At 60.1% G+C, this 13,419-nt stretch overlaps 2 protein-coding genes across 6 annotated transcripts; one reads left to right on the top strand and one right to left on the bottom strand.

Annotated features, from left to right (window-relative positions):
• Window positions 1–1,721: 1,721 nt before the first annotated feature.
• INPP5J (inositol polyphosphate-5-phosphatase J) lies at window positions 1,722–9,865 on the top strand. Of its 4 annotated transcripts, none has more exons than XM_077187902.1 (12): window positions 1,722–2,429; window positions 3,229–3,339; window positions 4,808–4,916; window positions 5,485–5,601; window positions 5,673–5,848; window positions 6,408–6,519; window positions 6,919–7,028; window positions 7,326–7,515; window positions 7,708–7,845; window positions 8,203–8,295; window positions 8,531–8,635; window positions 8,791–8,988. In XM_077187902.1, exons 1-12 carry the CDS (start codon window positions 1,822–1,824, stop codon window positions 8,845–8,847), a joined length of 1,926 nt encoding a protein of 641 aa, XP_077044017.1. In that variant the 5' UTR covers window positions 1,722–1,821; the 3' UTR covers window positions 8,848–8,988. The 4 variants fall into 4 exon arrangements, with proteins under 4 accessions (XP_077044017.1, XP_054501538.1, XP_054501537.1 ...); XM_054645562.2 differs by having other exon boundaries at window positions 1,723–2,429; window positions 8,777–9,865; XM_054645563.2 differs by lacking the exon at window positions 7,708–7,845 and having other exon boundaries at window positions 8,777–9,865.
• Window positions 9,866–9,957: 92 nt separating this feature from the next.
• Window positions 9,958–12,657, bottom strand: PLA2G3 (phospholipase A2 group III). Of its 2 annotated transcripts, none has more exons than XM_077187903.1 (7): window positions 12,213–12,657; window positions 12,016–12,148; window positions 11,812–11,946; window positions 11,246–11,706; window positions 11,006–11,135; window positions 10,761–10,895; window positions 9,958–10,600 (listed from the first exon to the last, which is right to left on the bottom strand). In XM_077187903.1, the coding sequence occupies exons 1-7, from the start codon at window positions 12,640–12,642 to the stop codon at window positions 10,396–10,398; spliced, it is 1,629 nt and encodes a 542-aa protein (XP_077044018.1). In that variant the 5' UTR covers window positions 12,643–12,657; the 3' UTR covers window positions 9,958–10,395. The 2 variants fall into 2 exon arrangements, with proteins under 2 accessions (XP_077044018.1, XP_054502020.1); XM_054646045.2 differs by having other exon boundaries at window positions 9,958–10,597.
• Window positions 12,658–13,419: the final 762 nt, after the last annotated feature.

Raw genomic sequence — 13,419 nt, 5'->3', positions numbered from 1 at the left:
CCAGCCCTGAAACCCACCACACCAACCATGCACAGATGGGCACCACACAGACCAACAGCATCACACACAGAGCAACACACAGCGACCGTGCACAGACCAACACACAGAGACCAAAAGCACCACACACACAGCAGCACCAACTGTGCACAGATTGACACATGGAGACCAACAACACCCACACACACACAATCTGCACAGACTGGCACCACACAGACCAATGGCACCACACACACAGAGCAACACACACCAGTAGAGCACAGATCAACACACAGAGACCAACAATACCAACACACACAGAGCAATACACGCCAACAGCACCAACACACAGAGCAACGCAAACAACTACACATACACACAGAACACACCATTGCACTGACCGACACAGAAACAACACATACCAACGACACACCAACACATACATACCAACAGCACACACCAACACACACACACGCACCCCACCCCCACAACCCTGCACACCCTGACCCTCACTGACCATGAGCTCACCATCTCCTTGGGGCAAAGCAGGTGAATGACATCCTGAGCTGCATTGGGGGGGTGTTGTTAGCAGGCCAAAGGAGGTCACAGAGGCTCCTATGAGGCTACCCCTGGAGTGCTGTGTCCAGTGCAGAGCAGTGTGACATCGACTCTCCTCAGTCCTTTCCCAGTTGCCACCACTGATCACAAATGATTTGCAAGTGCCCCTTCACGATGGCAGGGACTTCCCACAGTTCCTTTGGCTCCTGACTGAATCCCATGGCGATCCAAGGATCTTATACTCTCTGGCCAGTATCCTCCTCTGCCTCACTCCTTAATTCACCCGGCTCTTTCTCCTCCTCAAGCTCCAGCCTTCCCCAGACACTGTAGCAGGCACAGGATGAGGATAAACCTGTCACCCAGATTCCTATGTATGTGTGCACCCCAAGTGCAGGTGTTCAGACCTGCCTGTACAAAACGCTGTACAGGCACTGGAGCACATGGGCACTGCCACACACAGGTACAGCAGCACCTACACACAAAGCCACATACACACAGCTGCACAGACACACACACACATCCCCAGCTACACACACAGAGCTGCACACACAGACACGCACACACAGACACACACACACATCCCCAGCTACATACACAGCTGCACAGAGCTGCACACACACAGCTGCACACACAGACCAGTACACACACAGAGATGCACATGCAGCACACACAGCCCATGTGTAAATACACACACAGCCAGACACAACAACACACACAAACACACTCACACGCTCACACACAACTGCCCGAGGGTGCGTGTGCTCACCAACAATGCAAACACTCTGCAACAGACCACAGACATATCTGGCACAAGCTGACACAACAGCTTCGGTGGTGAATAGTCATATACACAGTAATGCACCAGGGCAGGCATTCATTTGCAGGGGCAGATGTGCATGAGCAAGGACAGATGTGCACTTGCAAGGACAGGTATGCAAGGACAGGTGTTCATGCACAAGAACAGGTGCGTACACGCAGGGAGGGTGTGCAAGGACAGGTGTTCATGCACAAGAACAGGTGTGTACACGCAAGGACAGGTGTGAAGAGGGAGGGGGAGGCACACGCCAGGAAAGGCTTTCGAGCGGCGGACGGGGCGAGGCACGGGCCGTCACGTGAGCAGGGCGGAGCGGCAGGTGCGCGAGGGGCAGGGCCGCTCCTGCGCCTTTGAGGCGCCGCGCAGGTGGCGGGCGTTGACGTCACTGTGTGGATACGTCACGGGGCGGGGCCGCAAGGTGCGCGGGGCCGGGTCGAGGCCGGGGCCGGGGCCGCTCCGGTCTTCTCCTGCCGATGGACCCGGCCCGGCGCGGCAGCGCCGACCGGGGCTCGGCCTCCGGCGAGGGGTCTCGACCCGGCCCCCCGCGCGGCCCCGGGAGCGCGGCTCGGCTCCCGCCCGACGCTGGGGTTTCGGCGGTGCCTTTCCTCGGCGGCGGCGTCGCGGGCGGCCGTAGGAGCTCCCGACCGGACGGGCACGGCTTCGGGCACGGCTGCCCGCGGCGCGCAGGAACCGAGGAGCGGCCCCAGGCCCATACCCCGCCCGAGGGTCTCCCGCTGCCGGCCTTGCTGTCCCCCGGCCCGGGCGGTCCCCCGTCCCCGGCAGCGCCCGGCCGGGTCACCTTCCCCGCGCCGGCCCCGCCGGAGCGGCGGGAGATGCTGCCCAAAGCGGAGTCCAGCGACCACATCGCGGCCTGGGCGGGCCCCGCCGTGCCCCGCGCCCCCACGCTGCCCAAGGCCGTCTCCAGCGAGTTCCTTGCCGGCGGGTGGGCGGGCCTGAGCCCCCGAGCGGAGACGGGAGAGCTGCCCGTCCTCGCCCGGCCCCTCGGTCGTCTCGGCCCCAGCGCCGTCTGCGATCTGCTACCAGACTGCCCGGGACGAGCCCCGGAGGACGGCGCGTTCCGGTGAGTGGGGCCGCGGGGCGCTCGCGAGGACGGGGCTCGCAGTGCCGTGGGAGCAGCATCCGCTGTGCCCCTTCTTCCCGCTGTGGCGGATTCAGCAGGATTGGGGTGCGGGGCTGCAGGCAAGATCCCGGCGGGAAGGATGTCTGGCGCGCACTGTTCGTGCGGGATGTCGTGGTAGAGACACCGACTTTGGAGTGAGTGCAACCTGCCCCCACTGTCCCCGAGCACCGGGGCTAGTGTGGCGCTGCTCTCCTTCCATATTGAATCGTCTCCCCCGTGACTGAGGCTCCTGTCACTACCAAAAGAGCCTGCGGGCCCTTTGCTGGTGCCCGTTGCGCAAGGGCATTAATGTGTTGTGACGGATGTTGCTTTGCGTTGGTGAAGGACACCGCTGCGGGGTTGCAGCACTGCTGTCACATGCGCTGCCCTGGCCTTTGTGGCTGGCAGAGGCTGGGAACTGAGATCCGGGTCCTTTTCCCCAGGAGCCTGAGCCTTCCTGGGGAAGGGAGGGGGTTTCCAGAGACACCCCGTCTCGCAGCCTGTCTGTGTCAGCTAGTGGTGATGAAGACGAGGGCTCTTAGTGTTGGTTTCTAGAATTTCAGGTGCAGATCTTGGAGGCAAGGATCTGTCTCTCTCATGTAGGAGTTAAGGACCTTGTATATATGCCATGACTAAGCTTCAGCCCTGGCTACTTCTGTTGCCCGCAAAAGGCTTCTTTGGTGGATCTGGGGGCTGAACAGGGTTACAAGGAACCTGTCTGAGCCTTCATATTAGCCTGTTCTTCCTTTGTCCTCCCAAGCATCACAGTGGTCACCTGGAACGTAGGTACAGCCATGCCCCCAAATGATGTGACATCCCTGCTGCACCTCAACACGGGCGAGACAAACGATGTGGACATGATCGCCATTGGGTAAGAAGATGAGGTGCAGCTCCTCCTTTTCCTTCCCCTCCCCCCTCTGGTGAATTCCCTTTTCAGGGAATCCCCAAAGCCCTGGGGGACAAGGAATGGAAGAGCTGCAGCCCCAGCCTCCCTTGGTGCATGGGGAGCAGGGAGGGGTGATGTGTGCATCACAAATGATAGCATGTCAGAAAAGGTGATGGAGAATCAGCTCCTGGTAAAAATGGGAGTGCTGAGAGGAACTGAAGCCTTTGAGTACTGATTAGACTTGAATACTCATCGAGCCTGAGGTTGGCTATGCTGGACCAAGTTAGCCCTGCTCTTGCTGTGAGCTGTGGCAGTCCTTGGGTCAGGTCTGTCAAGGCATTTGACTCACCTCGCCAAGTCCTCTGGGAGCATTCTCCTCCTCTGTGCTTTTGCATGTGGTATGCAGGCATCAAGGGCATAGATCTGTTCTCCCGAGGCTGGACTGGCTCCGTGGCCCTGGTACACAGATGTGCTGAGAGGGCAGTACCACAGCACTGTGCTGAGGCTGGTGAGGTGAGGGTGGCTGTCCCTGGAGGACTGCAGTAGTGTATGAATTCCTGCTAAGGCCAGGGATGTGCTGTCTTTGCACAGGGAGCAGGAAGCAGCCTCTGCCTATAGGTATGAGGTGGAAAAGCTGGATCTGCCTCCAGGACTGCCCCCGAGCTCCCAGCTGCAGGTGCATAGTGGTGTAAAGGCTGACACTGCTGGAGCTATGTTGCAGCCAGCCTCTCAGTCCCCTCAGCCTTACAGGCCAGTGGAGTGGGTCTGTGTGGGTGGCAGAGGTCAACCTGAGCTGGATGGATGGGGTGAGGGGTGTAGCTGATAGTTAGGGACCTGCTGGGACCGTGTTCTGGCCAGGGCAGGGTGTCCTGCTACTGCTCACTTCCTGGCATCTCTGCCTAGCTGTGTCCTTCCTCTGACCTGTGTCTTTGTGCTCTAAGTGCTCGATTTTTTTTGGCAAGACATTTCCTGATTGTGCTGTTCTCTGTGGACATTTTTCCTTCTTTTCATTAATTTCTCAGCTAGGAGGAGCACTATTAGCTTTCTGGTTGCTGCTGCTCTGAGCTATGCAGCTCAAATACATCTGGACACCTTGTACTGTTGGGACATGACTTCTCTGTAGAGACTGAAAGGCCCCATAAGCCCCTCTTGCACACTGAGATGGGCTTTAGGCTTCTGCTCAACCCTGTGCAGCTTAATTGCTTCTGCTTTAGAAAGGGCCAAAGCCTCCTGGATTCAGGGCCACTTGTGCCTCCTGCCACCACATGGCCCAGAATCACTGGAGCAAGGACGTGGCTGGTTTGTGCTCCAAAATCAGTGTCTTCCCTTGAACTGCCCTTTCCACCCTGTCCTGCTGCCCAGTATTGTGCTTTGGCACCTCTCCCAAGTTCTCACTAACTGGGACACAGATGGTTTCCTGGTGTGGCTGAAGGACCTGTACATTTCTTCTCAGGCTGCAGGAGGTAAACTCAAAGATAAACAAACGCTTGAAGGATGCCCTCTTCACAGATCAGTGGAGTGAACTCTTCATGGATGTACTAAGCCCCTTCCACTTCATCCTGGTAAGGAGTCCTGAAGGAGTTGGCTGCTGGTGTTCTCTCTGCCTGCCAGGCAGGTGGGACATAGCAATAGAAAGCTGGGAGGGAGGTGCAGTGGGAGAGCTGGCTGGAGGGACAGCCTGCAGCCATCCAGGCCACAGGGACTGCTGTTGCATCTCACCCAGCAAGTTGTTTGGCTTGTGCCACCCAGCTGTCTTTCCTGTGGTTATGCTTCCCCTCTGGTGCTTTGGGGTGGCTTTATGTTGCCCCCTGCATTGAACCAGGGTGAGGAGGTAAATGCGGGAACTGGCTGGTGCTGCTGGCAACAGCCTGCGAGACTCAGGGCAGGCTCAGCTCCCCAAGGCATTTGCCTCAGAGCATATGTAAGCCCAGCATCACTGAGGTTCAGGTTTGGCTGTCAGTGCTCAGGAGAGTATGCACAGATCTCTGAACCAAATGTGCTGTTAGTCACCTGTAGGATGGAGGGGCACACGAAGGGTGGAGGTACTGCCTCATGGCCTGGAGTGAGGGGAGTTGTCCCCTTGTCCCCAGGCTCTCTACCATCCTACTCCAGCCCTTGCTCCAATTCCAGGTCAGCACAGTGAGGATGCAAGGTGTGATCCTGCTGGTATTTGCCAAGTACTACCACCTGCCCTTCCTTCAGGACATCCAGACAGACTGCACCAGGACAGGGCTGGGGGGATACTGGGTGAGTGTGGCCCTGGGGGGAGATTGCAAGGGGCTGGCTTCCCAAGGAGTCATGGGATCCTCTTGGTGCAGGGCAACAAGGGTGGGGTGAGTGTTCGTCTCTCCATCTTCGGCCACATGGTCTGCTTCCTGAACTGCCACCTGCCAGCACACCTGGAAAAGGCGGAGCAGCGCAAGGAGGACTTTGCCACCATACTGCACATGCAGCAGTTTGAGGGGCCTGTGGCCAACGGCATCCTGGACCATGAGTGCGTACCCCACCACTTTGCTTCCCAGTCTGGGCTCTAGTGCCAGTCCTAGTCCTTGACCACCTCCATGTAGGGTGTGGGGTCTCCCCTGCATCCCAGCACAGTTTGGAGATTTGGTCTTGCCTGCAGAGCTGGCCTAGCATGGACTCAGCATGGTGGGGTAGGTGTTTATAGAGGGGTCTTGGTCTCACCACATTCAGGGCTGGTACAATTCCTGCCTTACTAGCACTCTTGGGGTTTGGGACCAGTCAGAGGGCCTAGCTCTGTCCCTGTGTCCTGGCTTTGCGATCTGAATCCAATGGGTGCCTCATGTGGAAATTCCCACCCTTGGTTTCAGTTTGGGGAAGTCTGGCCCATTTGGCTAATGGTGCTTGGTCCTACCTACAGAATCCTGGCAGCTGGCCAGGCTGCTGGCTGAGCAGTGACTTGTGCCAGTGTTCCCAAGAGCACCTGTGCTGTGGGCTAAGGCTGCCCCCAGGCTGGGGACATCTTTCCCCTGCTGTCCCTTGCTCTGGTAGCCTCAGCCCTTTCAGCCCATTGCCCTTGCTGCCATCCACAGCCTCGTGTTCTGGTTTGGGGACCTCAATTTCCGCATTGAGAGCCTGGACATCTGTTTTGTGAAGTATGCCATTGACAGCAATGTCCTGAGCCAGCTCTGGGAGAAGGATCAGGTGAGGGATGGGTGTGCTGCCAGCCTACACTGGAACCCTAGCAGTGATCGACTCTCCCCAAAACTGCCCATGCAGCTGTTGGTCAGGGCACGTCCTCTTGCAACCCATAGGACACAAAGGGCCCTGGCTCTCATGTCTCTGGGGGAGGAAGGGACAGCAGAATCCCAGGTCAGTCTGGATGGAGCTGGGCACACTTCCCTCATGAGTGTGTGAAGGAGAGCTGAGGCATTGAGTCTACAGACTAGCTGCTGGCATAGACAAACCCTGAGAGCTGTGGGAGCTGGCAGGAATGGGACTGGGATTTCACAGTGTGTGAGGGTGGGGAGATCTGGGCAGGATTTGCGGAGGGGTCTGGCTATGGGGGTTGCTGTGCTCCTTGATGTGCTCTCTTCCCCACAGCTGAACATTGCCAAAAGCACGTGGCCTGTTCTCAGAGGCTTCCAGGAGGGACCCCTGAACTTCCCACCTACTTTCAAGTTTGATGTGGGCACCAACAAGTATGACAGCAGGTAGGAGAGCAGAGCTGGGCATGAGGTGGGGCTGAGAGATGCAGGAGCTGTGGCGCTCAGAGCCAGTGTAGGTGCTGGTGTGGATGGGTGGGGAGAGCAGCCGTGCTGGGGTGGGCACAGGCTGGACTGTGATGTGATAGCAGTGCTGCTGCCAGCACAGGTCTGTCCCAGCAGCTGTGCTGAGTGCCAGGATGAGCCACATCCTCTGCCCACATGTGCCGTAGTGCCAGGGGGAGGCAGTTTGGGTCAGAGCCGACTGCCCCTGCCAGGCAAGAGATGCTCTTCTCTGCCCTGCAGTGCCAAGAAGCGAAAACCTGCCTGGACTGACCGCATCCTGTGGAAGATAAAACCTCCCAGCAAGGGGTTGGGCACAGGTGGGCACCGGCCCAGCCAGGGTGTGCTGTCAGTGAGCCAACTGTGCTACTGCAGTCACATGGAATACACCGTCAGCGACCACAAGCCAGTAGCTGCCATCTTTGCCGTGCAGGTGAGCACTGTCCAGGGCTGCTGGGAACACAGGCAGGAGCTGCAGGGGTGGAACGTCAGGCCTTTTGTGTGGGGAGCTTACTCCAGTTTGGCGAGCTCAGCACCCTTGCCTCTTACTGGGGGCTGCTGTGGGTATGTGCATGGGGTCCCTGGGTAGCAGAGGCAGCTCTTTGCCATACTCTTTCTCTGGCAGTTTGCTTCCAAGGTGGACAAGCCCCCAGTTGAGATTTATGTGGCTGATGAGTGGAGCAGGCCTGAGCAAGCAGTTGTCAGGTACAAGATGGCTGTTGGCTTCCACCGGAGCTCCTGGGACTGGATAGGACTCTACCGGGTAGGGGCTTGGGGGCTGCTGGGGCTGGAGGGAGTGGGGAGCACTGCACAGCACTGCGGGGTCCCTTCTGAGCTAACCCCCACCAGTGAACATGGCGAGGGCATGGAGCTGTGCCCTCCCTTCCCCTGGCATCATGATGTGGTCCTGCTTCAGGAGGCTCTGGTCCAGCAGTTCCTCCTTCCCCCTGCTCTGTGGGCCCCACAGCACCCCACGGCACAGCTGCAGGGGGGTGCAAGGCAGCTTTGGGTCACCCTCTGCAAGCAGAGCCAGCTGAGCAACAGGAGACTGAAGAGTAACTGTGCCGAGTGGGGCTCACATTGTCCCACTCACTTGTATTGTCCCACGTATTGTGCACAGGTGGGGTTTCGGCACCCTAAAGACTACGTGTCATATGTCTGGGCCAGGAGTGATGATGGGGAGCGCTGCCTGGAGAAGCAGCTGTGTGCACAGGTGAGCTGGGGCCAGCCCTACTGTCTTGCTGGCACTTCTGCCCCACACTAGAGGGACAATCGGCCCTTTGTGCCCCTGGATGGGGGAGGCAGGCACCTCGTTACTGCTTTTTGCTGAGTATGGAGCAGGCTCATGGTATTGGCAGCAGAGATTTGTGCTTTTGGCTGGGGTTGGAGGTGGCGGGGGGGCACCCCTGTGCCAATCCTGGTGCCCATCAGGTGTCTCTGGGCTGCAGGTGATGTTCTCTGAGGAAGCACTGCCCAAGGGAAACGGAGAGTACATCCTTGGATATTACAGCAACACCTCCAGTAGCATTGCTGGTGTGACTGAGCCCTTCCAGGTGAGCACAGCCAAGAGGTGAGGGGGGATGGAGATGGCAGAGGGGGGTGTCGGGGGTGTCTCTGGATGGGGGAGGCCAGCTGGTGTGGTACCCAACAGTCCCCTGTGAGGGTCAGCTAGCAGTGCTGATGCAGGGGTGCAGATTTCCCTACCCAGGTCAGAGGAGGGCAGCAGCTCTACAGACAGCTCAGGCAGCAGCTCAGAAGAGGATGACAGTACACTTGTCCTCCTGGCTCCCAAGTCCCGTAGTCCCAGCCCAGGCAAGATGAAACGTCACCGGAGCCGAAGCCCCAGCCTGGCCAAATTCCAGGGCCTCATCCTGCGGCCATCAAGCCGGGACAGGGGTACAAGCCGCAGTCCCTCACCCCAGAGCCGTTGCAGCCTCCCCAGGAGCATCCCCACCATCCATCTGCCCCATGAGGAGCTGGGGCACCATGAAGTCAAAAGCAAGGAGCTGGGACAGGCAGCTGAGAGCCCAGACAGCAGCTCGTTCTACCAGACTGTGCAGGAGCAAAGTGGCCTCCGGCGTGTCTCTGCTGACAGCTCCCTGACCAGGGCTGACCCCCGGAACCTGGGCCTGCTGCCTGCACTGCGCCTGGAGATGATTGACCAGGCCCTGGGCCGGCGGCAGGAGAGTGCAGACCAGGGCTATTATCCCTGCCGGAGAATGAGTGCCACCAGCCCCCCAGGCTGTGGCACCTCCCCAAAGGAGGGGGACAGCCCCCAGGAACTGGACAGACATAGCTGTGCCATGGGCCGCTGATGCAGTGGCTCCCTTCCTCCTCCCCATAGCGCGCTTGCTGTGTGCTTTCCTCTGCCACTTCCCTGCTGAGACACTCCCTCCCTTATTTATTGCAGTGACTCCTCACCCCTGTTGTGTGCCTGGCAGGTAGAGGCCCCCTCCTTGCTGCCCCGCTGCCCCCACAGCCCAAGCTCCTGCCCTGGGCTGTGAGGTGACCACACAGGGGAGGGTGGGCAAAGTTGGTTTAATGCGGTTTGGGGAACCTCTCATGAACTTCCAAGTGCAGGACTCTTGTCCCATGGGAGGAGTGCTGAGGTGGCACAAAAGGCCAGGGCAGGGCTCTGGCAGGAATGGTGACAGGCACAGAGCAAGGACCACCACAGGGTAGCCTGGAGATCGGAGATCAAAGCTTGCTCCTTCCCTGCTCTACTACTGTGCCTCAGCCTGAACATAGTGCAAGTGACAAAATAAATGATCCTGCCCACCCCAGCTGCACTGTGCTCACTGCTGGGGGCAGGATCACCCCTGGGTTGGGGGCCACAGTGTCAAGAGGGTACAGCAGGCTCAACTCTTGTACCATATACCATGCTCTGACCACCCACCCTTTATTTTTTCTGCTGCATTCAGGTACTGACCTCAACCCTCCTACCCTACCTGGGCAAGAGGGTCAGGATTACACCTCACTGCTCAGGTCCCCCAGTTGAAGGGTCACCAATCTAGGGGTGGGATGCCCTGCCATCCTCCCTGCCCCAGAGCATACCAGGAAAGGACAGTGAGTTTCCTCTTTCCTGAGCCCTCCTATTTCTTTCCCCTTGCTTTTGATACTCAGGGATGGCAGCCACAGCTCCTTGAGAGGCTTCTCAGTCCCTCTGCCTGCTCTGGCTGTGGTCCCCAGCTCCATGCTGTCATGCCAACAGCCATGCTCAGTGCCATCCTTTGACTTGAGGACCAGACCCCAAGCAGCTCTCAGCTGCTGCACAGCACATCTTCCTCCCCAAGGCAGCACTGCTTGGGTGTCATCAACGCACTGTGTGGGGCCAAGCTGGTGTCTGCTCTACAACCCGATGCTGGTGGCACTGCTCACAGAGGGTACCTCGCCTGGCATGTGTCTTCCCGTGTAGATGCTTGGCCTTGGAGCTCACATGCGGAGGGCCCCAGCGTCTTAGAATCTTTTTGAGCTGCTGTGCAGGTACAAGCACAGCCCTGGTCATCATGGTACAGCTGCTGGAAAAGCAAAGCTGTGAGCATCACTGTAACCCTGCAGCACCAACATCCACTGCCCCTGCCCTGCAGCCCGGTTGTGGCACAGCAGAGCAGGGGCCAATGCTTGCACTACTGGTTTCCTGCCCCACCCAGGCCCTGGCCTCTTGACTTCTGCACTTACCTGTGCTGTGACCCCCTGCCTGGGCTGCAGGCAGCAGGCAGCTCTAGCACAAAGCAGTCCATGGTGATGTGGTCAGCCAGGACAGCCAAGTCCATGTTGCTGCAGTCCCTTGCCCTGTGGAGGCACCGTGCCAGCCTGCAGGCACAGGAGGGCGCATGTCACCAGGTGCTGGCCAGGGCAAGCATCCCACCTCCTCTGATCCCCAACTGTATGCACACAGTGGCCTTTTCCTCCTGGACTCACACCTGCGCGTGCAGTTGCAGTGGAAGAGTGTCCGGCTGTCCACGTTGTGCAGCTGGTACCTCACCTCATGGGGTGCAATCTGGTGCTCACACTTACCCAGGTGCTTGCTGCACCTGCACCCCCTGCCCGGGCCTGAGGACAGTGGGGAGGTAATGGGCACCCCCAGCACATGACCCCACCAACCTGAGGCCTTGGGCCACCCCAGCTGTGGTGTGCACATGCTGCCCACAGTACCAGCTCACCCTGCTGCCTGCGCCCCTTCACAGCTGGTACGGGGGTGGCTCCACACTGCGCTGTGGCTGGGCTGGGTCCAAGGCTGCCACACCGAGGACGTGCTGAGATTCCAGCTCCTTGCTCTGGTCCAACCAAATCCTGTCCTGACACTGTCGATGCTGTTGCACGGCCAGGCTCTAGCGCCCAACGCACTGCTGGGTGCCTGGTTGTGAGCTCAGTCTTGTCCCTGTCTGACGCAGGGGTACCTGGGCCCTGTGGCTGCTGGGCTGTCTTATGTCTCCGTGCCTGGCGGTGCCCAGGCTTTGCCCTCAGTTTCTGTCGAAACCGCTTACGCCCTGTTCTAGAGAAATTCCTTCCCTTGCTCGGGGGCTGCACAGTGGGGCTGCCCCTCTCCTCTGCTGGTAGGCTGGGGTGGTACTGATTCTGCTGCACCATCCTGGCCAGAGGCACTACTCCATAACGCTCACACCTGGGGACACCACGCGTTGTGAGGTCCTGCACACCAACCAAGTCAGTGCCCGAGGAGACAGCCGGGCAGGAAACGCTGAGGGCCGGGGCACCCCCGGGAACTCACCCGCCCCACCAGTGCCACTGGATGCACTCCTCGCTCTCTTCCAGCACAAAGCACGGTACCTCCAACAAGTTGAAGAATGTGACGCCGATGATGTTGGAAACGGTGTCGTTGATGGCGAGCAGGCACTGCCGGAACCTGAGGGCAGGGGACCGGTGAGGAGGGCGGGCTCCCCAAGCTCCCCGTTTCCTCATACCCTGGGCTCACCTGGTGTCGCAATCGCAGTGGGACACGGTGTGCAGGCGATAGTTGCGGATGCCGTAACTGAACTGCAGTGCCGTGATCTGCGCCCAGCACTGGTCATGCTCCCGACAGCACCGGTCGGGGCCGCGGAAGAGCCCTGCGGAGGCGCCGATGAGCCGGAGCGAGACCGGGTGCTCCCGCCGCCCCCCGCCGATCCGTACCCAGCTCGCTCCAGTTCCCCGCCGAGTTCCCCGCGCCGCACCACAGCGTTCCTGGCAGCGTCCAGCCCCGGCGGCGGCGGCGTTGCGGTCCCGGCGACACGGGGTCGGTGCAGGCAGCACGACGCCGCCACAGCGCGGACAGGGCCCCGCGCAGCGCAGCTCCGGGCGCGGCAGGAGGGCGTTGCGCGCAGGCGGCACGGAAGGCACGGGCGAGGCGCGGATCGCGGCGGGCCCAGCAGGCGCGGAGGCGGCCGGGGGCAGCCCAGACGCTCTCGACCAGCGCGGGTCCGGTGGCGGTGCCGGCGCTCAGGAACGCCACGTACCGCGCGCCGCCCGCGCCCGCCGCCTCCCGCGCGCACACGGGCCCGCCGAGCCAAGCGCGTGCGCATGCGCACAGTGCCGCACAGGCCAGAACCGCGCGCGCCCACATCCCGCGCGCCACTCCACCCCCCCCCCCCCCCCAACCGCACCCGGCTTTAACCCCGCGCCCGACGGCGAGCACAGCGCTGATTGGCCCGCGCCGCGCAGGCCCCGCCCCGCCCCGCCCCGCCCCGCCCCGGGGAGAGCGGTGGGATGCAGCCGGAGTTCCCGACCCTGGCTCCTCATCCCGGGTACCGCCCCCGTGCAGCGCACCCGCCAGTTCCGGGCACTCCCCATCCCGGGCACCCCCTGCTACACGCACCCCACCACACGCGCTCTCTCCCTGGGCACTCACGGGTGTGCTCTCACGTGCACGACCCTGGATGCAGGTGTGTGCAGATGTGCACAGGTGCCTGCACGCTCACCTTGAGCGCAAGTGTACACACTCGTGTGTGAGTGTATGCCCATGTGCAGTGCGTGCCCAACCATCTGTGTGCCCTGCACAGGCTGTAGCCATGTCCCTGCTCAAGTGTCCACTGTGTGCAGTCAGGACACAGAGCACTGTCCTCTCCAGCCCAGCAGAAGCCGCCCGTGGCCCAGGATCACACTGTTTGAGAGCTGAGGATCCCTGAGACGGAGCCACCACAGCCCCCAGGGCTCCTGTGACCTGTACTGAGGCGTGACTCTCACAGTACAAAGGTGTTCCTTGATATTCAAAGGAACCTGTCATGTCCTAGTTTGTGCTTATTGCATTTTGTTCCAGTACTGGACATCACTGGGAAGAGACAAACTCTCATCTCCTTGCACCCTCCCTGCCTGTGTATTAGCAGGATCCCTCAAAATTCCT

The sequence above is a fragment of the Agelaius phoeniceus genome, chromosome 18 (assembly GCF_051311805.1).
Source record: "Agelaius phoeniceus isolate bAgePho1 chromosome 18, bAgePho1.hap1, whole genome shotgun sequence".
Classification (NCBI taxonomy): domain Eukaryota; kingdom Metazoa; phylum Chordata; class Aves; order Passeriformes; family Icteridae; genus Agelaius; species Agelaius phoeniceus.
This window is presented reverse-complemented; position numbering and strand designations above follow the sequence as displayed.